Here is a 27,834-nt window from a genome sequence, read left to right as displayed (position 1 = left end):
CTCAGCTCAGTTCAGTTCGCAGGGCTCGCGTGTGCGTGTGTGTGTTTGTGCGAGTGCGTGTCTATTTATCAGTCTTTGCTTTTGGAGAGAGAGACAGTAAGTATGTGTGTGCGTGTGAATGAGAATGCCCCGCAGCCCTTTAGCTTATCAGTAGTTGTTGCATTCGCCGTTACGTTGTGAAAGAAATGTAAGGCGGAATTAAAACAGCAGCAGCTTCAACTTTATGCGATGATGACAAACTCATCAGCAAAAGCCGCTCTCAGACTGTCGCTCTCTCACTCTCACGCTCGCGCTTGACACCATCCTTGGCTCTTGTGGACTGTGGAGACCATTGTGATTGCAACAGGCGTAAACAGCTGTCAATTGTTTGTAATGTTTGTGGACACACACACACATGCTCACACCCGCATAAAAGGGCCATGCAAATTAAACATTTGTATTTTTTTCTGTTATTGTCGGGTGTCGTCTCTCTTATCAAAATGTATCCTGTTTCATTACGTTTTGATTGCTTTTTTCTGTGTCATTTGTCATTCGCTGATTGCTGTTTTTAATTAGCAGCTGTATGAGTTATGCCCGTGTTGTATTAGTCTGACTGTGTGTGTATGTTTGTGACTATGTGTTTGTGTGTATATGAGTAAGGTGTGGGTGCTATTGCACTTCCTGGCCGCACAGTGACCCACAACCAACTGTGAATTGTTGACTGTGCAAAAAAAAAAAATGTTAATTTTTGTCATTTTGTTGATAATTTCGACATAAACAAAATACAAGTTTAAAGAGCTATAAATATTCGGGGAACACTGCGCAAGGTTAATGCTACTTAAAGCTGAAATTAGTGCAAGCTTTTTATAGAGTTTTTCAATTGAAGATTTTTTTCAACAAATTTTTTGTCAACAATATTATGGCCACTTTAATACGTTTCTAGCGTCTCTTCCTTTATATTACCATAGATAAATATTTTATTTTAGTAAAATTATATTTTATGAGTTGTTAATAAACTGATTGCACTTAGTTAATTTAAAACCAAGTGTTTTATTTGAATTGAATCAAGCTTTACTTGATGTAAAAAGAGTTTAAGCGATTTCAATGTTTTTTTGTTCACAGTTCAGATCTTTCTAATCAACAAGTGCGTGTAAGAAAGAGTAGGAACAAGTGAAGCTCGAAAGTGTGATAGAGAGTGCAAGAGAACTAAACCGATAAATGGAGCTCGAGCTCTAGTGTTGTTGATACAGTCAAGTGACCTACAGATAGTCAGTCAAACAAAGGCATATAGTAAATACGAGTAAATAAGTAGTATCATCAGTCGGAAGGGGGAGCAGAGTAGAGAACAAAGAGGGTGAGAGGGGGGCTGCAAACGTGTGCGTCGTACAAGAAACTCTGTTATTTTTTTTGCGCCAAAGCATATTTTGTACACATGTACGAGAATTGCTTTTGTTGCTCTGATGCGATGCTGCTGTTTAGCTTATCGAGAGAGTGTGACAGCAAACAACACAACAAACAATATTCAGTGCAATCAAATTGAACATGGAACATGTGTAACGGCACATTTTGGCAACGGCAGCAGAAGAAGAAACAGAAGATGGGGGAAACTAAGATAAAAACCGTTATAGTGTCGCGCCATTTTTAAAGTCTCACTGACAATTTTAATGCAATTTATGTTTGTTATAATTTTGTGAGTAGGTTAAAAATTGAATTGATTTAACTTCCAGTTAATATTTATTTTTTCATATTTTCAACTCACCTTTCTGCTTTAGTTTTTCAGCAAAAATCGAAACCGCTGAATGTCAATTTTATGCAAATCAAATGCAAATTTCACACAATAAAAAAAAAACACTCACACACAGAACACACGCGAAATTAGCTCAGTGTTTGAATTAATTAATTCATTGATAGGCATTAATAAATGCCAATAACATGTATTGTTTAGCTCAATTCTAATTCGCAGCTTGTAAATTATTTTGATGCTAATTCGAAAACAAGCACAGTAATTTTTCACCGTTTTATTTTCTTGATGCTATTCGTATGTTTCGACTGTCGATATTGTTAATATTATTTGTATTGTTAGAATAAATTTCGTTCACAGATCACAAGAACAAACAAAAAATATTTCAAAAAAAGAAAACAACTCAAAAATTGTAACAGAAAAAGGCCGTCGGTAAATTGCGTTTAGCGGCAACGCACATGCAACGGTGCACGCGATTGATAAACAACTGATGTTTTTGGCGCGCGAGCAGCGTAGTTATGCGACCAGCCCAGCAATTAACGGAAAATGCCAAAGCAAAAGCGACACGCTGGTCACACCGCACACTGCATGTTAGCTAACAGTGCGCTGTTAATGTTAGATGCCAATGATCAGCTCCTCACTTAACGGCAATGTACAAACGATTGCAATGTATTTGAGATTTATTTATAAATTTAATTTAATTATTGTATTTAAGTTTAAATGCAAAAAAATTATTAAATTTAAAACTTGTTCAAAATTAAAAAAAGTAAAAAAAAAAAAGACAAAATATTACAACTCTTTACCCCAGATGGGACTCGAACCCACAATCCCCGGCTTAGGAGGCCGATGCCTTATCCATTAGGCCACTGGGGCTTGTCTATGCCAGTGACAAAAGGCGTTGATAAACTAAGGCAAGTGCGTGAGTAACAACAAAAACACCAAAAATTCTACCAACTGTGCAAATAATGTTGTTGTTCTCATGGAAGAAAAGAGAGAGAGGGAAGAACTTCAGATGAAACAAAAAATTCAGTTTGAATTCAATGTTTATTCAATTTTTTTCATAATACCGTAAAAGGCTGTAACAATCGCGAGAACTTAATGCATAAATATGGAACATTTTTCAAAACGGATTTTGCAAATCGTTTTCTGTGTGTGGATTTTTTTTCTCTTTTGCGCGCACTTGGCGAGAAGGAATGGGGAGAATATGTTAAAAGTTGGCGAAAAGGAGATTCATGAGGAATTTGTTTTTGTTTTGCGCGGAATGAATGCAATTCTAGCTTATACAATTATAAATAAGAAAAAAAATAATATAAATGATGATGAAAAACGACGAAATTAATTTGTTATATCCACATCGATGTCCTGCCAAAAGGGATCATCGGAGAACGTATCGAAATCGCCATCCTCTTGGGCCACCGCCGGCGATGACAACTCTAGCGCATCATTGGACATCTCTTCGCAGTCGAGCAGCCACTCATGATTCGGTGTCCCACATGGCGTTGCCATTGTTCCTGACGCCGTCGTCGTCGTCGTCGCCGTCGCCGAAGCTGACCCTGATGTTGCTGCTGTTGTCGTCGTCGCCGTCGATGCCGTCGATGCCGCCGACGTATTCATTCCGCTGCCAGAACTCTGACCACCGCTGCTCGTCACATTGTTTGCATTTTGATTGCTGGAACTGCTGCTGCTTGTACTCGCCGTAACACTGATGTTGCCACTCCCACTTCCACTCCCGCTGACGCAGCTGGCGGCGCTTGTCTCGCTTGGCTTGTTGGCGGCCGCATTGGCGGTGGCGGTGGCGGCGTTGGCGCTGCGTGCCACCTTCGTCAGTGCGTCGAAGCCGTCCAAGGCGCGTCGGAAAGTGGGCTCCATTCTGGTAAAAGGAAAAGAAAGAGATTTATAAGAAGTGCACAACAAGTCTTCATTATCCTTAAGCTATGCTCCAATTTTGTCATTTAACTATAACTACTCAGTAATCATGATTACCCATTCATTAAAGGCAAGCCTAGCAAATTATAAGCATCACGAAATATGTAATATGTTTTATGTTAAAACTTTAAAACTAATATCCTGCGTTTAAATAAATTAAATGCCTCTCTTAGTTTGGCCAGTATACTGATTTGGTGGTTGAAATAAGCTGCAATTGAAATTCTAAAAACTGCCTAACAATGTTCAGCCTTCTCAGTCTTACTTTACCTTAAACTGGGAATTTATAATGCAAACAGACAGCCTCCTCACTCATACATCACTTAGAGTGGGCATTTATAAAACAAACAGTCAGTGTTCAGTCACGAATTCAGCAATGAAACTTTCGGTACTGCTGTCTGCAAAGTTGTAGCCTTCCAGCTCCTACCCTGCTTGCATTGTGCGCTTATAAACCTCACAATTATTTAGTAAGTTAGTTAAACAATAATCAGCAGTCGAGCAATAGCAATGAAACCCAAAGGTATTGTTGTGCTAAAAACGCAGCCTTCCAGCTCTTACAGTTTACACTAAAAATTGCAGCCACCCAGCTCTTATCCAATTTAAAATGTGCACACATAATTTTACCAGTCACACTATTGATAAGTCGGAAACGAAACAATTACAATGACCCCCAAAGATATTGTTGTGTTAAATACGCAGCCTTCTGCTTTCATCCAGTTAGAAATTGCAGCCGTTCAGCTTTAACTCAGTTTATAATGTGCGCTTATAAATCTAACAATTAGTTAGCAAGTCCGTTGATCAGTCGGTAAATCAACAATAACAATGAAACCCAAAAATATTGTTAGATGTTAATTTTAGCCTTCCAGCTCTAACAGTTTACACTAAAAATTTCAGCCTTCTAGCTCTTACCCAGTTTTCATTGTGCGTTTATAAACGTAATAAACAGTAAGTCGGTTTATCAGTCAGTAGTTGTTGTTATAAATTGCAGCCTTCCAGCTCTTACACCGCCTTACACAAAAACAAAGTTGCAAAATTGTAGCCTCCTAGCTCTTACCCAGTTTACACTGTGCGCTTCTAATTCTAAGTCAGGTAATCACAAAGTTGATCAGTCGGTACTACAACAATAATAAAGAATAGTCTGATTTTTTCAGTCTTCCAGCTCTTGCTCAGTTTATACTGTGAGTATATATAAACCTAACAATTGTTTTGTAAGCCAATTAGTCAGTAGTTGTTGTGGGAAAATTGCAGACTTCCAGCTCTTACACCGCCTTAGAACAAAACTATGAAAATATGATTTTTAAGACGAACCTGAGTGCCTTCATGTAAAAGTGCAGGGCACCATCGAGATCCTTTTCGCTGCTCAACAGCTCGGCGAGCATGGCAAATAGCTTTGGATGCGGATAATTGGTGACATGCTTGCGGAGCAAACCAATCGCCTCCTGTGCGGCTCCCTCATGCTGAAAGATGCCCGCCATCAGTGCAATGCCCGGGGCATAGTGCTCATCGATTTGCAGGGCCTTCTCTACGAATTTCTTGGCGCTCTTCTTCACCTGCGGATTGCTGGAGTGAAAGAGTGTGCCACCAAACATGGTGTAGCTGCGCGGTGAGGTGCTAAAATAGCGCACTGCAAGCGCACACATATTGTGTGCCTCCTTTATGCGCTTCTGTCTGATGTAGCAGGCCAACAGCCCCTTGTAGATCTCAAAGCGATACGGCGCCATACATTGGGCGCTGCGGAACGCCTGAATTGCCTCCTCGTTGTTTCCGAGGCCGCCAAAGAGTTTGCCACGCAACAGCAGTGCTTCTATGTTGCGCGGATCGATATCGAGAGCGCGATCCGTGTAGGTCAGGGCACGCTCATACTTGGAATTGGCGTAGGCCAATTGGGCCAAGAGGAACCAATGCGGCGACTTGAATTCACCGGTGCTGCGTGTCCTAATTGGTGCAATCAATGTCTCCTGCTCCACATTCTTTTTGCCATTGTACTCATAGACAACGGCGAGCAGGCATATCGCGTTCATATTGTATACATTATTCCGGGCGGCCGTTTCCAGACACAGTTCCGCCTGTATAAAGTTGCCATAGTAGTAGAGACACTTGCCAATGTTGGTCAACAGATGATAGTTATGGTGCAGCAATGTCGTCTCATTGAGCTGCTGAAATGTCTTGGCCGCCTCCAGATGCTTGCAGCCATACATTTGGGCGTGTGCCTTGATCCAGCTGCTCAGCCATTCGATGGGCTTGGACATGTTGGAAGCTGCAAACAAATTAAATGCGTCCATTACGACAGGAGTAGAAAACAAAAACCTCAACTCACCATTCACCACCATGGAATGCACCTCGCTGCCTTCGATGCCCAGTTCGATAAGCGCCTCGATGGCCGTCAAGGACATGGGACAATCACGCAACACATCCTTGTAGGCGGCGGCTTTTTCCGTTTTGGTCAAGTAGCGTGCATGATGCAGCTGCAGCTTGGCCATCAGCATATTTAACTTTGGTGTCCGACTTTTGGTCGCCTGCAGTACACTGATCGCCATTTGGTTGTCACCCATCTCGCGATAACATTTCGCTATGCGATAACGGAGCTCTGCATCCTGGAACTGTGTGTAGGATCTTTCGATGTCCGATAGATGGTAGCTCTTGTGGCGCCACATTGTCTTGCGTTGCTTCAGCACGGCCTCCAGCTGACTGCAGGCGATCCGATAGTTGCGCTCCTTGTAATTGGCACTGCTCAAATACAGCATCGTTTGGTACTCCATTTCCAGTGTTGCCACATTGCGATCGTTCTTCAGTACCGTAGCCAGCAGGCTTGCCTGTCCGTGAGCGTGTGTGTGTGTGTTACAATTGCAATTGCACAGTTACATGCACATACGTTAGTGTGTGTGAGTGAAAACTTTTTTTCCTCCTTTGCTCAAGGCTGTGTATTTTGAATGCTTACTTACCACGGGTATTGTGCACTCGTAGAGCCCATTATCATACAGGTTTTGCACATTGGCAAATAGTACGTTCTCCATAATTGCTTTACTTGTCCGCTGTGCTTATATATATATATGTATATATATATGTTTGTGCGTTGTCGCCACAGACAACAACCAGCCGCCGCCGCTGCACAAAAGGACTGTTGAGTCCACCACAATATCGATAACGTGATTGTTAATGGCCCTGCTATCGCGTTGCGTTTGGTATTTTATCGAGAAATCGACTGAGTGCAATTGCGGTGTTTTTTTTATTTGTGTTTCAACTGCCACTCGAGACGTTGGTTATTTAGTTTTGTTAAGAGCTTTCTACATGAATGCGCATACAAAAATAAATTCAAGCAAATAATAAACAAATACTAATATCGGAATACCGATTTGTAGCAGTTGAATTTGAATTGTTACATTTGCAATGTCTAAGATTGCCATGTGAACTAATAGTCCATTTCCACTGCAATCAGTTTTTTACGTTTTTCAAAGTCCCGTTTTGGGGTTTCCATTGGCACGAACCGAAAAATATGGGCAACGGAAAATTTCTCAATATGGCAATTCGATAAATAGTATGACCTAAACATTTATCGAATAGCAAAAAGATTATATTTTTCAATTCGAAACTCCTGCATTTCATATTTCGAACTAGTTCAGTGAACACTGCGTTATTTTGATTCAATTCCAAGTAGCCGGCTCATGTCTTGCAAGTCGATAAACAACTCGTTATCGAATTCAGAGTTATGGCAATTAGGTAGTGCTTTTGTATTTAATTTTAATTATTGCGCAAAACAAAACGTATAAGTAAATAAAGAAACTCATAATGATGCTGGCGACACGTCTAACGCTCTGCAACAGTCTACGCACTCTGCGAACACACACACAACTACAACTACAACGCAACTTGAACTGGACAACAACAAGAACAGCAACAGCAACAACAATTGGTAGCATGCAAATAAACAAACGGTTCTTCGCCTCGAGTATAATCAAGGAGACAACCGAATCACCAGCAGCAACTGGCCCCACCGAGTCTGTAGCCAAAGCGCCGCTTAAAGGACGCGTAAAGACGCTGCCACAGGTGGACGAACCGTTGGAGACGGCACTATCGCCAAGTCGCACACGAGCGTTGCGCAAGAAGCGTTTGGCCATCGATGAGTTGTCAGCACTGGGATTTCTCAAGACACGCGGATATACGACGGCCGATGAATACAATCTGGAGGAGTTGCATGCGGCACTGCGCCAACAGAATCTATACGAAACGAAACGTTTCTTCTCCACCGACAATTTGGGCGTCGAACAGAATGTTCTGTTTGTCACAGCGAAATATCCGACAGGCGAACAGCCACGTGAAATATTCTTTTTCCGTGAAGGATCTGTGGTGTTTTGGAATTGCACCGACATCGAAACGAATAATGTGCTCAATTTCCTACGCAGCTTCGAACGAGAATCGTATGTGAGCGCTTTGGTCCATGGAGAAAGTGAAATGATGCCATACACGTACATAGCATCGACAGCTGTCGATGTCGAAGGTGATCCGGTAGTGGATTCGTCCGGCGATTTGGATGTGGCATCGCGTGCCTTCTTTCAGAATGGCAAATTCTATGTGACGCCGGACAGCGATAATTTCCTCTACAAATACACATTCTCCAATGCGATCGCCCAGTCGATTAAGCTGGGTCTGTGGGAAGCCACATTGGATCGCTATATCGATTCTATGGAGTATCTTACCGAAGATCTGAAGCGTGGACGACGTTTGCGCATTTCACGTGCGGCCATGTTGCGCAAAACGGGCGAATTGTTTGCCTTGCGGCATTCCATTAACTTGTCATCGGATCTTTTGGATGCACCCGATTTCTATTGGGATCGCGAGGAACTGGAGGGATTGTATTTGCAGGTGTGCTCATATTTTAGCATTTCGCGTCGCACCAAGGTGATGAACGAGAAGATCAATCATTGCGTGGAGCTGGCGGAGTTGGTGTCACATAATTTGAACGATGCCCATCACATACGCCTGGAGTGGATGATCATTATACTGATTATGGTCGAGGTGGGATTCGAGATATTACATTTTGTCGATGGTGCATTTCATCAGAACGAAGCGGTGACTGCTTATCCCATTTCCCAAGATAGCGCTTAGCTAGTATGTTTTTGTATTTGCAGTGTATAAGTTTGTTATATGAATACATTTGTATATATATATACATATATATATATATACTTTTACAACATTAATTGTTCACTTTTTGGGTCTGTTTGAATTGAGCGCTCAATATTAAAGTTATCGATTGTCGTTTGCATTGTTGTAGCGATGTGAGCCGGCGCAACAGCTGCTTCATCGATAACACCTAAGTTATCTAGGTAGTGGTCAGCTCCATCAATGATAGGAGTAACCGTCGGATGTTTGTCTGGTATAGTACTTCAAAATTGCCGTTGATCCACGGAGAACATTATTTGGATTTTTTTTTTGAGTAGAAGCAAGACAATGAGTAGTGCATGTAATACCAACAAATGATTGCAACTGTTATCGAACTAGTTGCCTGCACAATCGATAACAACAGTAGCAGCAGTAACTATCAGCTGTTTTGGTGGGGAGACTTGTGCAACAACATTGAACGTGCGCTCGCGAGCAAAAACCAAAAAATCTTCAATAAAAATTTTGCACCCACACAATGCATTTAACTATAGTGAATTTCTTTAAAAAGACGGTGCCGGGTCACATATTCCGTGGCAAGCGGCGTCTTGTCAAACCAGTGAGCAAACGTGCCATGGAGACACTGACCCGTGAATATGAACGCCAGGAGCAGATCATGTTTCTGTTGCGGCATCCCTATCTTACACAGGTAAATCACCTTAAGTAATACTACCATTAATCAATCAGTGAAGGAGTGTTTATTATTCATTCGTGTGTAGGAACAATCAGCGGGCCATGCCAAGGAGCTGCAGAAGCACGAGAAATTGGTCACCAAGTGGACGGAGGCACAAACGTTGAGCAAGATGAAGCCACATGTGACGATCGAGGAGCGTCTCAATCAGCTGAAGGTCAAGGAGGCGTGGGATTAGAACTTGTTCAACACAATTTACATTTTTAGAATAAATCACAGTTACACATAACTATTACTTATGTAATTTTGTGGAATCTTCTGTCTACTATTGTTTTTTTGCTGCTCGAGAAGTTTGGAATTCGAGCGGATAATATTATATTATCTCTAGAATTGTTCTATTTGCTTCTTTAAATCCTATACATATGTATTTCTTTATACGTTTATATTGATAAATTTCGTTGTTGATCCAATTAGTATTTCAAATGTTGAGTTGAATTAATGAATATTATTATTTGATGATCAATTGTTTTTAAAACTTGTCTGTACTATTAGCGATTTCTATTTCTTTTGCTGTCACCTTATACTTCCTAATGATCAGTTAAAGAAATATTAGTTTTTCGAATGATGATTTAATGTAGACTATAAATATTTCGGGGTTTATTAAAAGATACATTGTATTTCGCATTTGTAACAAAATTGTACAACTTTATTAATGCCAAGAGAGGATAATTCCTTTCCAATCAAATTCTAAACTGAGAATCAACAGAGTCAACTCTCTCTTTCTTCCTTCTCTCTCTCTCTCTCTCTTGTTTTCACTCAGTTTCATGGTGTTAAGCTTTTGTTTTAAGTGTGACCCTGCTACGAAACCAGTAACTCCTTATTGATGACGTCATTTTCAATTCGTTTTTATTAATTTGATAAATTTAATATATAATATATATATTTGTATTATATATGTATATTTGTTTGTTGTTGTATATTAATATGAATTATGTTATGTACATATGCAAGCAAATATATACACACACATATATATATGCAGATCGGTCATATACATATATACATATCGTATATATATTATGCATGTAACATGTTTTTTTCTAGGCGCACTCAGAACAACTCCGGGCAGCTTCGTTTTCTTTTTGTATTTTCTTGTTTTCTATTTTGTTTTGTTTTTGTTTTTTTTATATATAATATATTCTCTAATTTTTATTTAATTTTAGTTATGCCTACGCTGCGATTTGCTTTATTTTCATTATTATTTTTGTTTTTATTTACTTTTAGAAAGCATTTTGTTCTTGAATTGTTTTATGCTTTTCGCTAAACAAAATTGAAAAATTCAATTTTCCAAAAAGTAGCGTTTTGGGGATGAGGAGAAAAGGGAAAGGAATGAGTTGGGATCACAACAAATACTCAATAGCGTTATATATATATATATATCTGTATATATAATATAATAATTTCTCGTGATTACAATTTGCCGAAATAGAGCTAAGCTTATAGGTGTGTGCGAGCGAGAGAGGGAGAGTATTTAAGCGCTGCTTCTTTTCTTTTTCTTTTTGTGGGGGTGTTCTCGAAAACAGAAACGCATTCTGTAAAGTGATTTTCCTTTTCTTTTTTGTTTTTTTTCTTTTTTTTTGTATGTGCGCGCATAACCTCAATAAAAACATTATCGTAACAATTTGTAAATTAACGCTGTTGTGTTTTAAAAAAAATATATATGCATATTTTGCTGTTGTTGCTGTGTTGTTGTTAAATATATGTAGTTGTTGTTGATCTTGCTGTTGTTTGATAAACGCGATTTTTAATCCGCACTCAACGGCGCCACATTCGTCGTCTTCTTGGCTGCTGCTGCTGCTGCAGTGGGCGCTGGTGATGGCGCTGGCGGCGATGGCAACGCAACATCCGTCAGTTCCTCCTCCTCCTCATCCTCAGCAAGCAGTTGTCGCTCCTCGCCAGCAGCTGCAACTGCATCATCGCTCGCCGCTCCAGTTACTCCTCCGCCTCCGCCTCCTCCAGCACTTGGTAATGGCGGCGGCGTGCTGGACAACATGGCCACAGGCGAGGCGCTCGTTGTGGCCGCTGCAGCACCATCGCCAATGCCACGTTCCCTTTCGCCATTATCGTCATCATCAACAGCTGACAACGACGACATCGGTGGCGGTGTCGATGGTGAGTTGGGCAGCGGTGAATCGAGCTGCTGTTGGCTAAACTCCTGATTCGGACTCTCGCGTGTAAACAGACCCATCTTGGACTCACCGGCGCCGTCTGCTGTACCTGTTGTTGTTGTTGTTGTTGCCAGCTTGCTGTCACCGGCAGCAGCGGCCGCTGCTGCAGCCTGAGCAGCTTGCTCGGCGATCAGCGAGTGGGCCACTGTGGGCGCCGCTGGACCGCTGACCAAGTGCGGCGGCGCATGCAACGGCACATGTTGGTGTTGCTGATGATGCGACTGCTGATGCAGATGCTGTTGTTGCTGTTGGTGCTGCTGGTGTTGCTGCTGCTGCTGTTGTTGCTGGGCAACATGATAGCGTGGGATGTCCGCTTTGCGCCACAATGTAATCTCCTGTTGCTTGAAATAGCGACGATCCTCGGTGTCCATGAGAACCAGATTCAAGAAATACTTAACCGAAAACTTCTTGTTAATGTCCCGCATCGTGGGCGTGAGATTATAGCCAGCGAGGAATACACGTATCGGAATACTTTCACCCTTCACCGGTGCTCCGTCCATAATCTCATATTTGGCAATTGTTTCGTTCTCGTTGAAGACATTCGGTCCGGTGCCGGTGGATTCACGTTTTATGATCGCAATCTCCATGTGTTTGATCTTGATGCGTACGAGCAGAAAATAGATTTTCCCAATGATCGTGTCCTTCAAGTGATATTTGCTCTTGTTGTATTCGAATTCGATGTGCAGACAATCCTCGATGCCCACCTCCATTTTGATGGGATTATTCATTTCCGGATAGCTGCACAACGTGTGCACCGCAATGTCCACCTCTCGGGTGATGTCGCTAATCCGTCGCACAATTGTCGCGCGCAGAAAATAACGCAGACGCACATTGGAGCCGGCATAGACTTCGAATTGTTTCTCCACATTGGGGAAATCGAACGGATAGCTGTTGTTCTGTATGAGATCGCCGGGTCGGGCCAGTGCTTTGGATAGGCATTTGAACTCGTGATGATTGCCGCGATCGTAGAACAATTCAATTTGGCCAATGAACTCGATCTTGATGCCCTGATGTTCCAGTTTGCTGCCCGGCTTCTTAAGCGTTACATTTACCTGCAAATCGATAAGCACACAAAAATACCGATAAACAAACAAATATTGCAATTGTATGTGTCGATGTGGTTGTGAGTGCGGGTGCGGGTGGGGAGTTGTTGATTGTTAATTGTCGCTGGAGGGGTGGCACAAGAACAATAACAACAACGAACAGCGAACGAAAGAAGGAAGCAACGGCAACGGAAACGATTGCCGATATACGCTTTTGTTATCGCATTCTTCGCAGCCTCCGCCCGCTGACGCTCTCATTGACGGTCATTGTAGCACACAGTGTGACCGCCCCCTCTGGACTTGCACTTGCACGTACCTTGCCGGATACTGTTTCGCCGTCATAGAAGAGCAGCATCTTCTCCACTTTGCCATCCTCGCCCTTGACCTCGGCTGTTTTCCGGCTTTCCGCACCATCGAAAACTATCTCAATTTCGGCTGATTGGCCAAAACCCAAGAAATTCATTATTGCTAATGATTGTTTGTGATTCACAATTTAGTTTTCTTTTTCCTTTTTTTCGTATGTGTTATGTTGAGTTACACTGGCCAGCAGCAGTCGAAATAATTTTGTAATGTGGAATGTTATTGCTCTTTATGTTGTTGTTACGATCGGCGCAGCGTCCTGCCAGTTTGAGTACAATATGAATACGTTATAAAACTGTTTTTTTTTTATATTTATATATTTTTTACTGCTTGCTTGCCTATATTAATGCTGCTAGTTACTTGTCGCTTGTATGGTTCTGCAACTTGTAATTTATTGGGCGTTTTTATATGTGTGTGTGTACGTGTTCGCGTGTCTGTGTGTGTGCTGGCTGCTGCTGTTGTGTGGAATAATAACTTTTTTCTCAAATATATCGACAACGATTCATCGCTTAGCGAAAACACCATATACACGTAAGTGCGATTTTGAAAATATACTGCTTTGCTGCAACGAAAAATACCACTTACCACATTGAAATATAGGGGCAGTGTACATTCATTGGTATTTCTTTTTTTATCTTACCACAAAGTATACTATTACTACTATTATGGTCACACGCCGTGTCTACATGTCAATATATGTACATATATCGCCGATGACACATAAATGCCGGTTTGATGACAACGACAATGCAACTGAGCAATTGTGACGTCACAATATTTTAAATTTTTGGTGAAATATGCAAAAATAATAAACTGCATACAATAAATAATGGTTTATAGTCAATATGGGACATTTGCATAAGTATTATCAAATTCTATTACAATATTAATATTTCTGTCGCCTTGCATTCCGTGCAACAAATCGTGCTGCTGTTGCGCGCCAATTCAAAATTTAATTTATAAAAATGCCAAAGCGCTCTGGAACTTGTAATATGAGCCTTTTAACTGCGGATAATGCGACAAACTAGAAACACATTCCCACAAGAAGCGTAAATAGTACAGGACATTCGAAATCAGTCTTCCAACAGCCTTTTGCTTCAGCTCTAGCTCCAGCTTTGAATACTTTGCCAGTTGTTCAATAAGTCGACTTTCTCGCAATTGTATTTGCTTAATGTTACTGTTGACAAAGTGAATAGTTATGAATTATTCGATGTAGAACATTACATTTTTGGATTACGATTGCAGATGCGTGGTAGCATCCGAAATGACTTGCGATTTGCTCTGCGCCGCAATCAATTCCTGTTCCATATCCATTGTTTGATTGGCCAACATCAGAGCACGACATCTATACAACTCCATGACCTCCAAAGACTACAAATAATTATAGGAGAAGATATACAAAAGAATAAGAACAAATCGCTACTCTCTTGTGTTTACATAGTCAAAACTGTTAGTTGCAGGGATTGCAGTGTTAACATGACAGTTGTCTGTTAACGCAATGTATTTAACATAATCTCTATTAATAGCGACTTGCCTGCAGGATTCCGATCGTAAGGGACAAAATTCCAATTAGCTGTTCTCTACTGGTTACATTGTCAAAACTGTTATTTGCAGAGCTAACAATGTTAACAGCGCAGTTGTCTGTTAAAGCTATGCAATTAACGTAAGCTGTGTTAACAGAGAGTGACTCGATCGTAACTAGTTTAACAGGCCGTCTTCTGCCTATTATATGGGCGCTAACAGCGCAGTTGTGTGTTAAAGCGATGCAATCAACATAATTTCTCTTAACAGAGACTTCTGCCTGTTGTATTCACTGCCTTCTACTTTTTTGGTAGTAGCGGGTGCGATCATTGGTACTTACCACCGTTTCGAGCTTTAGATTGCGTTCCCGCAAATGTGCATTCATGGCTTTACACCTTTTTAGACTGTGCATAGCACGGTGCGAATCGATTGTCTGTTGCAGCAGTTGCTTTTTAACAAGCTCAAGCTGCAATTGTCGATTTCGCAACGTTTCTTTGGCTTTCAAGAGCTCATCTCTGAGGCAACGCAGCTCTTTGCGCTTCCGCTGTAACTGAAAGTATTTCATGCTCCAATTTCTAGAGATTTCGCCGGCATTAGTTAGACTTTGAATGTGATCATCGCGCATTTCCTTGCGTTGTTTTAGCACTTGCTCAAAACATTCAATTTTCTCAGCTGCCATTTCAAACTAATTGAGAAAATTCCCTATATAAAGGCATAATTTTCTGATGAAACGTACCCATTGTCGAAATTCCAGAGCTATTGTCTGCACTTGTTGGTAATCCTCGTTGAGGGCACGCCAAGCAGCAAGTCTATGGCATAGAACAAGTCTGAGTTGCATTTCTTGAGGCTCTTGTTCAGCTAATTTCAATTGATTAGTCGTCATCTTGGTATGTGGATTGAGAATTGTTTTTCAAAATTTGGAATTTTGACATGTTTTGCATGCAGTCATCGGAAGTTTCTTGATTCGACTCAATTTCCATTCCAATTTCTATTTAACAAGCATTTCTCACTTAACGGCCTCAAGTGGAAGCGAACAAAAGTGGCCGCTAAGTGAAAAGTGAATTATATTTCGGTTTTCTACAAGTTTTCTAGCTTTTTTTTTTTGCGTTAAGCGGACAAATAAGCTTCCGAGTGACCGCTAAACGTGAAATCTTATAATTAAAAAACAAAAATGACACAAGCTTTTAAGAAAATGCAACGTATTTATTGTACAAATCTCAATTTGCTTTGGTACAAGCAGAGTTAATACATTACAACACACACTCATGACATTGAATTCGAAAATAGAGCAAATAATTTGTTGGGTGGAGATAATACAAAAATACTGTTGACGCCCTCCCTAATCTGGGATGGATGTGTCGCTTTTGATCCCGTACGGTTTAACAAATTGTAACAATAAGTATATATATATATATGTATTTATATAGTGAGCAAAGTAGTTGTAGTTATCCTAGCGCACTTTGGGCAGCGGCTCTTTGAGCATCGCCGTCCACGCCTGACGATTCTCCGGGTTCGCAATGTGATTGCGTCCCAAGCACTTGCCCTGCGACAAGAGTTCGGCGAATTGGGCGACAATCGGATCACGACCACACGATGCCACCGCAGTGACAGTGTCCGCATGATTGATGAAATACGCGATGAAGGACAAATCCTCGAGGCTGCCATCGATGACGACATCGGTGTAGGCGCCATGTCCGGCATAGCGTATGCCCTTGCCGAAGACCATCGTAAAGAAGAACGGCACCGATTCAGCCTTCTTGACACTACCGCACATATTGATCGCAGCGATGCGAGCATGATATTGCGCCAACTGATAATGTCCGATATTGACACGCGACTGCGACAAGCCATAAATGTGAGCATTGGCAATATCACCGCCCACATAGACATCGGGCACATTGCTCTCCATGAAATCGGTGACATCCACCGAACCGTTCTTGTTCAGCCTCACTCCAGACTTGGCCATGAACTGTGTGTTGAGCGTTGAGCCGGTGCCCATGATCAAGAGATCACACGGCAATCGGGAGCCATCCGTGAGTTGAACCTCCACGACTTTGCCATCGTCGTTGCCAATAATCTCCGTGATGCCGCTCTCCATTTGCATGTGAACTTTGTTGTCCTCGAACAGCTTGAGCATGCGTGCACCGATCTGTTCGCCAAACGCTGCTTTCAGTGGCACATTTTCACGTCCCACGACCGTCACGCTGGCCGTCTTCGAGACGAGGAATGCGGCCGCCTCGAGGGCAATGAAACTGGAGCCGAGGCAAACAACACGCGTCTCTGGTGTGATGGAAGCGACAATCTTTTGGCCATCGGCAAAATCACGCACCGTCATCACATTCTGCAAATCAGCGCCAGGAATCGGGGGCTTAAAGGCCGAACAACCGGTAGCAATGTAGATCTTATCGTACTTGACCACATAGCCATTGGAGCAATGCAGTTCCTTGCTGGCCGTGACCAATTGATCAGCGCTAACGCCCAACCACAACTCAATGTCGTGATCCTTGTAGAATTGTTCGTCACGGAATTGCAACGCCTCAATCTTCAGGCCCATTGCCTTCGACACTTTGACACGATCATAGGGCAAGACGTCCTCGCGACACACAAAGATCAATCGGCCCGTGTAGCCCTCCTGACGCAATGCCTCCACACAAACGGCACCCGACGGACCGCCGCCCACAACGATGAAGCAACGCTCGTCGCTGGGATCCCGCTTGACCATGTTCTTGAAGCGTTTGCTTTTGGCCAAATCAGTGTGCTTGGCACGCACCAACACCTGACCATCGCTCACATCGACCTTGTAGCAGGGCAACGAATCGAGTCCGGGGAAATCCTCAATGTCGCCCGTCTCCAGATTGAAGCAGGCCCCATGCCAGGGACAACGCACACGTCCCTGACCCAAGGCGCCCGTATGCATCGGAGCTCCGTAATGCGTGCACTTGGCACCGACCGCCTGGAAGCGTCCATTCTGCTTCACCAGCAATATGTTGGTGTCCTCGTCGAATTCCAGCTGCTTCATCTCGTTATCGGCAAGATCGGTGGTCTTGCAAACGGCAACGGGCGCCGTGTATTCAACATCTTCCACATTTGATGGCGGCGACATCTTCTCCGTGCTGCACTTCGACTGATAAGAACCAACGGCACCTGCAACGACATTTCGTTTGTTAGACATTGTCTTAAGCACTTTTTTCTTCCACTCTTGTCTAAAAACTCCCTCCCTCTCTCTCACTCTCACTCTCTCTCTTTCTAAATTTAAAACAAACACATAAAAATTTTTCCCGTTTAATGGCAATCGAAATTCGTTTAGAAGATAAACTTAGAAAGTGTCGCCTGCTGTGCTTCAGCCCAAACTTCAGCTTGAGCATCAACTTTTAGTGCTCAGTGTTGCCACAACAGCTGTTTTTTCTGTTCTTTATTAAAATACGATCTTTTGTTTAAAACCAAACTCTGTGAATATTAGTTTTAGAAATACAAATGGACGGCTATAAAGAAGTTATGCTAATTAGATAACTAACTATTAAGAAATCCAATTTTATATAATTTAAAATAAACTACAAAATTTCAATAATATAAGAAATGGTATTTTGATGAAATAATAATTGAATAATTTAAAAAATATTAATTTTACTAATTTTGAAATACATAATTTAGTTTGATAAATATTTGGAAAAAGATGAAAGTTAAATTTAAAAAAAAATAATTTTATAGTTTTACTAATTTTGAATTGAATAACTAAGTATTAGAAATATTGTATATAAAAAAATCAACGTTAAAGAAGCAACGCAGAATTTTTATATAAAAATACACAAATTTTTATTTTAGAGTTCTACCAAATTTGAAATTAATAATTTAGTTTGAGAAATATATTGAAAAAGATGAAAGTCAAAGAAGCAACTTAGAAGCAAGGATTTTTAGATTAGAATTCAAATGTTAATTTTATAGTTTTACTTATTTTGAATTTATTATTTATTTATTAGTTTATAGAAAAAGATGAAAGTTCAATAAGCAACATAGCTACTTAACTTTTAATAAATAATACTTTCAAATAATATACAAATTTTCAATAATAAAAGAAATGGTATTTTGATGAAAATTTAATAATTTAGAAATTTTAATTTATATAGTTTTACTAATTTTGAATTGAATAACTTAGTTTGAGAAATATATATAAACGATTAACGTTAAAGCAAGAAATTTTAGATTAGAATTAAAATTTTAAGATACAATTTTTCATTTTACAGTTGCACTTATTTTTAATTTAATAAATTAGTTTATGAAATATATATAGAAAAAGACGAAAGTTAAAGAAGCAACGTAGAAAAGAATTCTCATCAACTTCAAACTTTAGCAATTTTTCGGCCACTAAAATGTAGCTATCTATCTTTAATGTTTTCGGCTTTAGCCATTTTTCGGCCAACAAAACTTAGCTATCTATCTTTTCGGCTGACAACACTAGCGGTTGACTGGAAAGAAAGTGACGACGGCCAAGCCCTTAAGAAGGAGACGGGGGCAGCTGTTGATGAGCTGACGTGCTGACGAGATCAGTTGAAAAGATGTCGTGGTCGCGTCGAGAACTTGTTGCGCTGATCGTGCTGGTCATGCTCCACCATCTGGTGGCAGCTGGAAGTGATGGAAATGCCAGTGGAAGTGTCAGTGGCAGTGTGACCAGCCCCGAGCAACAGCTGGAACTGAAGCTAAGCGCATTGCGAGTGCATCGCCAGCTGCTGCAATCGGAGATAGCACGACTCTACATGGAGAATTTCCGACCAGAGACGCCGCTGCTGCTGGAGGAGCTGCAGCAACGCCAGCAGGAGGTGCAGCTGCAGATCGAGACGCTGGAGGGGAAGGCGCAACACGAACAGGATGCCCAACAGTTGGCCATCCATTTGGCCGCCGACTTTGAGTATCTGCAGCACAAGTTGGACGAACTCAAGCAGCAGCTGCAGCAACTGGATGCCACGATGTCGCAAGGCAATCACACTGCTGCCAAGCTGCCACCTGGCGAGGCACAACGCGACGACACGCCCACAACGCCCACAGCAGTCAGCTCCTACTTCTGGACACCGTTGCTGGCGATGCCCGAGTTCCCCAGCGGCAGCATTGCGCAATCCGCAGCCGCCTCCAATGCTACCCCATCGCTAATCAAGCGACTGCTCGCCATGCTGCGACCCAGTGCATCATCTTCCACTTCCACTTTCTCATCGGCATCGTTGAGCTTTTTGCGTGGACAGTCGAGCAAACCGCAGCAGAAAGTGCAGCTACTCAGTGCCGAAGAGCTGCTGCCTCAGCTGCAGTTGCAACGACAATTTCTCGACGATGCCATCACGAGACTCGAGCAGCTGGCAGCGGGAAAGAAGAGCGACAAGAACCCCTGAAAACCCAACAGCCAAGTCAGCCACAATTTCCCAACATCTACTTATTTATTCTTTTTTTTTGTACTTATTAAATAAATGTTCTTTCGTTAACAAAAAACTTTAAATTAATGGATGTAAGCTGTTCAACTATTTTATTCGTTATAGAAACACATGAATATAACAGAGAAATGAACTCCTGAAACCCCAACATTAAGTTCAGCCACAATTTCCTAACTGAAAAGACAACAACCAATTCAACCACAATTTCCTAACATCCAATTATTTATTCTCTTTTTGTCTAGTCGTTTAAATAAATGGACTTTTGGAAAAAACTTCAAAATACTTGAAGTAAACTGTTGAAATATTACCAGAAAAAAGAACCGTTGAAAACTCATCAGCCAATTCAGCCACAATTTCCCAACATCTACTTATTTATTATACCCGCTACCCATAGAGTAGAAGGGTATTATAACTTTGTGCCGACAGGAAATGTATGTAACAGGTAGAAGGAGGCATCTCCGACCCTATAAAGTATATATATTCTTGATCAGCGTCAACAGCCGAGACGATCTAGCCATGTCCGTCTGTGTGTCTGTCCGTCTGTCCGTATGAACACCTAGATCTCAGAGACTACGAGAGATAGAGTTATAATTTTTTTTTCGACAGCATTTGTTATGATTGCACGCAGATCAAGTTTGTTTCAAATCAAAACAATCGAATAACAAGCGTAAATTTAAAGCTAAAGTTGCGAATTTTGGTATATAATAATAACTATAGTAGTTATGATTACTGAAAATTAGGCTGCGATCATATAAATCGTCGAAGTTATTAAAGAAATACTTTTGTATGGGCAAAAACGCCTACTTACTAGGGGTCTGAGTTCCTTTGGCTGACAATCTGGTACATTGTACCGTCTATGGTATATTTTGAATGCGGTACTATATCGATATACCACATATATCATTTGGTATATTTTTAGTATTTTTGCAGTATATTCAGTATATTTTGAGAATAATACCGCAAAATATATTGCTTTTATTCAAAATGGGTAGCGGGTATCTAACATTCGAGTACACTCGACTGTAGCTTTCTTACTTGTTTTTTTCTTTGTACTTCTTAAATAAATGTACTTTGGTAAAAAAAACCATAAAATGAATGGATGTAAAACTGTTAAACTATTTTATTCGTTATAGAAACAGTTGAGTATAACAAAGAAAAGAACTCTTGAAAACCCAACAGCCAATTCAGCCACAATTTCCTAAATGAAAACCCGACATCCCATTCAGCCACAATTTCTCAAGATCTATTCATTTTTTTGTACTTCTTAAGTAAATGTACTTTGGTTTAAAAAAAAAACTTGAAATTAATGGATGTAAACTGTTGAAATATTGGCAGAGAAAAAATCCCCCTGAAAACCCGACAGCCAATTTAGCCACAATTTCCTAACATGCAATTATTTATTCCTATTTTTTTTTAATCCTATGCTTAAATCAATGTACTGTAAACTTTTGAAAAAATAAGCAAATATTCCTATTTAAACCTTGCAACATTCTCTTTGACTTCGACTTTAACTAGTTGCATGCATTATATAAGCATCTCTTAAATTCGAGTGAAACAAGACCTTATCGTGGAATTTTCCGGCTGAATGTCAGTGACATAGCTTTTGTGATAAGGGATTTTATTGATAAATACAAAACAAAAAAAAATGATATGCAAGTTTGAAGTGCTCAATCACTCTAGCGATAACTGTTGATAAGCCTAAGGAACACAATAATGAAAACATGCATGTCATGAATACAAACATCACTGGGAAAAGTGTGGACACATGTCCAACTATAATAAAGTATTTACTAGCACTTTCTAACTATTTATAACTCGCGTTACGTTGTTGCCTTTGGAAACCGATTTGAACCTGTTTCAGTTATTGATTTTGAATGTGGCCAAAACAACAAAACTAATCAATGTGCTAGCAAGGAAACTCGACTCGAGCGCCTTTAACAATTAGATGCGTCATTCAGCAAGTGGGTTGGGCAAGAACTAAAAGAACTAAAAGAGGGCACTTATTGGGGCCAATGGGTAATCAGATATCTATCAAAATGTCAATACTTCAATTAGATTGCTGGCAGATTGAGCTGCCAGTGGGGAATAAAAGGCTAAATTCAGCAAATAAGGAAACAAATCGCAATAAAAATATCAAGTTGAAACCAAGAAGTGTAAAAAATAGTTTTAACATAGAAAAAAATTTGGATTCACAAAAATGTTATATTTAGTTTTTTAAAACAATCTTGAGAAAGATTAATTTTTAATTTCAAATTTTAATTTTTGAAATTATATTATCATAAAGTATCTTGAGAAAGATTATTTTTTTTTTTATTTATTTATTATTTTGTGAAAACTAAATAAAATAAATATAAGAATATTACATTTGAAAATTTATCTGTCTTAATATTATTGTTAATGAATTAATAATTTTGTAGTAAATTTTTAGATGCGCCAATAAGACTATAATTATTTCACAGTTCTTATGATATGCCACATTTTATTTTCAAATCGAATAAAGTGTAATAACTTATTTATTCGATCAAATTTAGAAATAAAATATAGCATAATATTATAAAAACTGTAAAATAATTATAAAGTTATATTGACTAAACTAAAATTTTGCTAAAAATCATCAAATAATGAACAAAAAACTTCAAACAATGCAAAACAAACCTTTAAAGTTGTTGTATTTTTTAATATTTTAGAAATAATTAAAGTTCCCACATTTCAAAGAATTCATAAACTTTAAACCACAAACTTAGCTTAACCACAAACTATAAAATAATTGCTTAAGTCACTTTAACAACGTTACTTAAGACTGACCAAAGAAAAGCGATAAAAATGAAAACTACGCAACATTTAATAACATTTGGCATATGCACCAGATATCAAAATATGAAAACCGCAAACTCATGATAAAAGAAAAAACTTCGAGAAACTGTTATGACGTCAGAGCTAGTGACGAAGCTAAATCTTGATAAAGAGAACGAGAGAGAGAGAGAGAGAGAACGAGAAAGAGCGAAAGATCTTATGTGATTCAGACCCTCGATAGGTTCCACAAAAATAATACTTGAATTGACTTCAAAGTAATTGTGAGTTTTGATGCTGACTGAAACCGGTGTACAATCTAATTAGTTGTTAATTTGGATGTTAACCAATGTAAATGTGTGTGAATTTGCTACGATTTACTGCTATTGCAAATGCACACACACTCACATACACACACACACACACTCACACAACACACATACAACGAACCTGTTGGCCTTGTCACGGACACACTTAAACAATTGTAATAAAAGCGAAAAAAAACAATCAGCAAATATGTGTTTTTTGGGCTTGCTTACCTTTGAAAGAAAACAACAAAAAAATCCACTCGAAATTACTTTGAAAAGATTTCAGATTTGCTTGACACTGATATGACGCAGTTTTAAGTATGTTTTATGGATATGGATATTTGTGGGAATGTCTCCAGTTGCTTTTGATTGCTGTCTATGATAGACACACGAAATAAAAAACAAAATAGAGACCGTGTCAGCTAAGTTCAGAGTGTAAACTGAACGTGAAACAAGCGAATAAGTCAAAACCTAATGTCGTATGGCCGCATAAAAAGAAAAAGAGAGAGCTTTAGCTTTACGTTTTCGCCCGTTTTCTCTGCACTCAATCACTCATTCTCTTCGCCTATTTCTCCACACGCTCTTTCTCGCATGCTATCGCTTATTCTCGCACGCTATCGCTCTTTGCATTCTGCCTGCACACTCTTTCTTTCTCGATTAGACCACGAATTGAGGTTAAACTAAATGATTATAGCTCAACAGCACACGAAAATGTTTGTTGTACTAAAGAATTTTGAAAAATGGAAATTGTAATTATTGATTTACAATCAACCTCGCCGATAAACCGTCTTTAATAAATAAAGTAGTATGTACAATTGGAAAGGCAAAACCCCCACTCTCCAGTTGACTTGGAGAAAGCCTCCGTCTGTCACAAGCAGAAATTCCAGAAATAACTGTAATTAGTTTAATTATTTTCACAATCGTTGGCTGAGATCTTACGCTCAAATGAGCTGTAACATGGTCACCCTAATAATCAGAAAGCTGTCATTGTTAGAAAACTCACCAATTACTTTTACTGTTTGTTTGAAATTTGTGATAGAATATTAAAATCAAATATACTTTAATGTAATAATAGTAATATCATATAAATTGAAATATTTTAGAAAAACAAAGAAGCCCTATACAGACCACAACGACCTTGAAATATAGACAACCAAAGAGTTGCGCAACTTTCAGATTGAACTAGTTCGTTCTTATTTCAAAGAGTTCGTTCATATTTGAACTAAATCGTTCATATTTTAATTTGAAAAGTTTCCCAACTCTTTTTTAGAATTTTGTATTATTTTAATTACCTGTTGCCTGTTCCGGCTTTGGGGTTACTTTTCCCGTTGTCTTGTATTCTTTGCAGAGCATCGAACCCATGTTGTGTATTTGTTGTTGTATTAGTAGATGTCTATGAGTATTTTGTTGCACTAACAATTGTCGCGTTCTATACTACAAATCAAGATAAGCATATTTTAAACCAAAAGAGTGAAAAATAAATTTGAAGCAGAGATACGTACCTAGCGTGTGAACCGCGTAAAACTTGAAATTGCTTAAACAATGTTAAAACTGAACAATTTTTCGAGCGCAACCTGAAATTAATAACAAAAAATGTTAAATTTAATTGAGAGCATTTATTAACACACCGACACAACACAACACAAAACATCACACACACACACACACACAAAAAAAGATCGCAATGATTCATCACAAAAATGTATTTATTTATTTTGCACGCTCAGACAACAACACACACTGTGCTAATTAACCGAAATTAGCATTATACCCAAATTAGTAAAGACACAAAAAAAAAAGTTAGGGCATGCAAAAGTCGTCACATTGCAATTTAAGTTTGTTGTATTATGTGCTGGCTTTTTGCTTTTCCATGGGATTACGCCATATTTGCCAATTTTCTCTCTCTCTCTCTCTCTCGGAGTCTTCGTTCTCTTATAGTCTCACACACACGCACACACGTTCGTTCTCGTCCACACACTTGGAATGCGCTTGACGCTCTCAAGTTCTGATTGTTATGAGTGTGTGTGTGTGATTCACACACAATGGGAGAAACCCAAACACAAAACAAAAAAACAAAAACAAACCCGGCGCGACAGACGACGACAGCATGCAACAGCTAAGATTAAACTATTGAATGACGGACGCGTTGAGAGACTTTAGGGTTAAAACGGCCAAGTCACTTGGATCGGATTGTGCAGAGAACAGCGACGAACACACGTCCGACGTTCATGAGCTGCGAATCGAGTATGCTTCAAACTAACTTCGATAGTAACAACGTCGCGGCGGCGGCGATGGCGGCAAAAACTGCTTACATCTGTGTATTGCCTGCGCCTTAATACACAAACACAGACACACCCATACCCACATGCACATATGTATGTATATGTATGCTTTTGTATGTTTGGTCAAAATTGGAGCCTATGCAAGCAGCTAACCTGTGTGTGACTAACGAATCGTTTTGACCTTGTCGACGCTCGCGAACAACCGCAACAATACCAATCATAATAATAATAATAATAATAGTAATAGTAATGAGCATGCCAGCAACTCGCAACATGTGGCCAACATTATTAACCACGCCCCGTCACATTAACGTTTTTGTACACTTTTATAATTTTATACTGCGTATGGATTTTGAATTTGCAAACATTCTGCTCGTGTCACGACACATGCTCAGCACCGCAGCATTCAGCAATTGTCAACTGAGCGTAGTGCAATCAACAGGTTGCAGTGCTCATTATTAAGCCGGGCACAAATGCAGCGTTGCCAATTTAGCTATTTCCCCGCTACATCTGACGGTTTTCAAAAGCAAAATGCGGGATAAATTGAAAACTAGCGGCTAGCGGGAAATATAGCTATTTTCAAAACAAAACTGATGGAACTTTAGTTTTTTAAAAATATCTGGTACTTTTGTGTATTTTTATGTTTTAGTATGCCACACTTTAAAACCTTTCAGTATTTTTGCATTGCAATGGTAAAAAACATCGATATGCCAAAAGATCTTTGCATTTTTATCGATTTATAGTTTTTACTAGTTTTATACTAGATATACATGACCATCTGTGTATTTCACAATTTCCAAAACGATCGTGTGTGGCAGTTAAAATGCCCAAGACTTATAACTCCTTCTTTAAGAATTGGTTAGCTCTAGATGCAGCCGATGATCTAAAATGAAAATATTGCAAATGTACCATTAATGCGAAACTTTGTGATTTGCAAGCACATGCCAAGACAAACAACTAAAAGTCTTCGTCATCTGCGTTTTCACAGTCGAACAAAATAACGTTTGTTCCGACTGTCTCTAAAAAAACGACGCATTCATTGGTCAGCCCCATTGACCATTTGGGATTGTTGTGAGGGAACAATTTTTGCAGAACAAAGTGCACCAGAATAGGGCATGATTGATGAAATTTACTACTCAAAAATACTTAATAAAAATATTGTTTTACTAACGTAGCTTTATATTTTGGCTATCATCCTTATTTTCTGGCGGTTTCTAGCGTTTTTCATATGTTACTTTCGCTATTTTATGAACAGAAGAATTGGCAACACTGCACAAATGCTGCTGATACATGCAACACTCAGCTCGTGTCACGACACGCGTAAGGCTCCACACCATTCAGCAATTGTCAAGTACCCAGAGAGTAATCACAAGAACACAACACAATACAACAGCAAGCAACAGGTTACAAAGTAAGAACACAAAGCAACACAAAAAAAAAAAGGAAAAACGACCTCTGAATTTTTTGAGCTTAAATGCATAACCAGTTAGTTGTTAGCACAGCACTGAAAGCAATTGCCCACATTAACCTGATCTTTTACTTATACCAAAACCATAAGAATACGAAAAAAAAAAACAAAATCAAATTTCAAGTAATAATTATTTATAGCGAAACGATAGCGACAATGAACAAGCAAAACAATTAGTTAGATTGAAGATACAAAATCAACGGCAATTGTCGAGTTTCTTTTTACCAAATTAACTAGGACACGGACAGCTGAACTTCTGAGTATTCACTATACGCGCACACACACATTAACACATGTAAGCGCAGCACTTGAACAAACAAACATACACATGTACATACATGTGTCGATGTCGAAGTGCCTTAAGTTTGTTCGTCTCCTATTGACTAACTACTGTTTTTTTAGCTACGGCCTGTGCACTCGCTAGCACGTCGCCGATAAGGAGGCTTATTGGCATATGGAAATGTGAAATTCTCATTAGTCAATGAAATTGATACACTCTCGCACACTCACACACACACACACACACACACACAGTAATCTATCTTAATAATTAGGCACAATTTCGAACGTTTAAAAACGTTTTTAATACGTACATTTTGCGCTCCGGAATTTAGCTGCTCTTTGAATTGTGTTGTTATGTCAATTTGGTGCTCTGCCGGCATTGTTTATTTACAATAGTTTTTTTTGTAGTTGGTGACTCAGCGTGACCGCAAGTTGGATTTTAAAATATACCGGTGAAGTACAATACAAATTCCATTTAAGGCCACACTTTTTATCGATAGTTGCGCAGTTAACGGTTGCCCGTTGAGTATGTTATGCTTTAATAACAGCGCTGTTACGGTACAACACAATTGCCAGCAGATGGCGCTGCTTTGTGTTGGGCGCCAACATTTGAAATTGAAATTTAACGCATTTGTTTTGTAACAACTTCTCAATTGTATAGTCTATAGATTTTTATGGAACAGGGTCAGTATGTGTGCTCGTGGCAC

At 39.7% G+C, this 27,834-nt stretch overlaps 8 protein-coding genes and 1 non-coding gene across 15 annotated transcripts in view; 3 read left to right on the top strand and 6 right to left on the bottom strand.

Moving 5' to 3' along the window:
* Positions 1–2,211, bottom strand: part of LOC133849121 (GAS2-like protein pickled eggs) — an 84,418-nt gene extending 82,207 nt beyond the window's left edge. The window contains exon 1 of the mRNA XM_062285009.1: positions 1,739–2,211. The gene's annotated coding sequence lies outside the window, so the exon portion shown is untranslated. The remainder of the gene's footprint in view (positions 1–1,738) is intronic.
* Positions 2,212–2,520: 309 nt separating this feature from the next.
* Trnar-ccu (transfer RNA arginine (anticodon CCU)) lies at positions 2,521–2,593 on the bottom strand. Its single transcript has one exon. It is a non-coding gene; the product is annotated as a tRNA-Arg (tRNA).
* Positions 2,594–2,745: 152 nt separating this feature from the next.
* Positions 2,746–6,771, bottom strand: LOC133847976 (anaphase-promoting complex subunit 7). The gene is made up of 4 exons (XM_062283333.1): positions 6,586–6,771; positions 5,961–6,456; positions 4,952–5,900; positions 2,746–3,590 (listed from the first exon to the last, which is right to left on the bottom strand). The coding sequence occupies exons 1-4, from the start codon at positions 6,655–6,657 to the stop codon at positions 3,056–3,058; spliced, it is 2,052 nt and encodes a 683-aa protein (XP_062139317.1). The 5' UTR covers positions 6,658–6,771; the 3' UTR covers positions 2,746–3,055.
* A 520-nt stretch (positions 6,772–7,291) lies between these two features.
* Positions 7,292–8,824, top strand: LOC133849128 (required for meiotic nuclear division protein 1 homolog). Its single transcript, XM_062285021.1, has one exon. It carries the CDS (start codon positions 7,430–7,432, stop codon positions 8,744–8,746), a length of 1,317 nt encoding a protein of 438 aa, XP_062141005.1. The 5' UTR covers positions 7,292–7,429; the 3' UTR covers positions 8,747–8,824.
* A 355-nt stretch (positions 8,825–9,179) lies between these two features.
* Positions 9,180–10,770, top strand: LOC133849138 (large ribosomal subunit protein mL63). Its single transcript, XM_062285033.1, has 2 exons — positions 9,180–9,449; positions 9,520–10,770. The coding sequence occupies exons 1-2, from the start codon at positions 9,279–9,281 to the stop codon at positions 9,667–9,669; spliced, it is 321 nt and encodes a 106-aa protein (XP_062141017.1). The 5' UTR covers positions 9,180–9,278; the 3' UTR covers positions 9,670–10,770.
* A 225-nt stretch (positions 10,771–10,995) lies between these two features.
* Positions 10,996–13,385, bottom strand: LOC133849125 (vacuolar protein sorting-associated protein 26). Its single transcript, XM_062285017.1, has 2 exons — positions 13,019–13,385; positions 10,996–12,711 (listed from the first exon to the last, which is right to left on the bottom strand). The coding sequence occupies exons 1-2, from the start codon at positions 13,163–13,165 to the stop codon at positions 11,236–11,238; spliced, it is 1,623 nt and encodes a 540-aa protein (XP_062141001.1). The 5' UTR covers positions 13,166–13,385; the 3' UTR covers positions 10,996–11,235.
* A 491-nt stretch (positions 13,386–13,876) lies between these two features.
* On the bottom strand, positions 13,877–15,552 carry LOC133849133 (uncharacterized). 3 transcript variants are annotated; one of them, XM_062285026.1, is made up of 4 exons: positions 15,320–15,549; positions 14,924–15,268; positions 14,300–14,433; positions 13,877–14,239 (listed from the first exon to the last, which is right to left on the bottom strand). In XM_062285026.1, exons 1-4 carry the CDS (start codon positions 15,464–15,466, stop codon positions 14,020–14,022), a joined length of 846 nt encoding a protein of 281 aa, XP_062141010.1. In that variant the 5' UTR covers positions 15,467–15,549; the 3' UTR covers positions 13,877–14,019. The 3 variants fall into 3 exon arrangements, with proteins under 3 accessions (XP_062141010.1, XP_062141011.1, XP_062141012.1); XM_062285027.1 differs by having other exon boundaries at positions 14,924–15,255; positions 15,320–15,462; XM_062285028.1 differs by lacking the exons at positions 13,877–14,239; positions 14,300–14,433 and adding an exon at positions 14,600–14,712 and having other exon boundaries at positions 15,320–15,552.
* A 213-nt stretch (positions 15,553–15,765) lies between these two features.
* On the bottom strand, positions 15,766–27,564 carry LOC133849124 (apoptosis-inducing factor 3-like). Of its 5 annotated transcripts, none has more exons than XM_062285014.1 (4): positions 27,439–27,564; positions 24,598–24,669; positions 24,388–24,529; positions 15,766–17,727 (listed from the first exon to the last, which is right to left on the bottom strand). In XM_062285014.1, the coding sequence occupies exons 3-4, from the start codon at positions 24,455–24,457 to the stop codon at positions 16,034–16,036; spliced, it is 1,764 nt and encodes a 587-aa protein (XP_062140998.1). In that variant the 5' UTR covers positions 24,458–24,529; positions 24,598–24,669; positions 27,439–27,564; the 3' UTR covers positions 15,766–16,033. The 5 variants fall into 5 exon arrangements, with proteins under 5 accessions (XP_062140998.1, XP_062140996.1, XP_062140997.1 ...); XM_062285012.1 differs by having other exon boundaries at positions 24,388–24,524; XM_062285013.1 differs by lacking the exon at positions 27,439–27,564 and adding an exon at positions 25,180–25,338.
* Positions 18,903–20,224, top strand: LOC133849093 (uncharacterized). Its single transcript, XM_062284967.1, has one exon. It carries the CDS (start codon positions 19,137–19,139, stop codon positions 19,956–19,958), a length of 822 nt encoding a protein of 273 aa, XP_062140951.1. The 5' UTR covers positions 18,903–19,136; the 3' UTR covers positions 19,959–20,224.
* Positions 27,565–27,834: the final 270 nt, after the last annotated feature.

This window comes from Drosophila sulfurigaster, chromosome X (assembly GCF_023558435.1).
Source record: "Drosophila sulfurigaster albostrigata strain 15112-1811.04 chromosome X, ASM2355843v2, whole genome shotgun sequence".
Classification (NCBI taxonomy): Eukaryota; Metazoa; Arthropoda; class Insecta; order Diptera; family Drosophilidae; genus Drosophila; species Drosophila sulfurigaster.
This window is presented reverse-complemented; position numbering and strand designations above follow the sequence as displayed.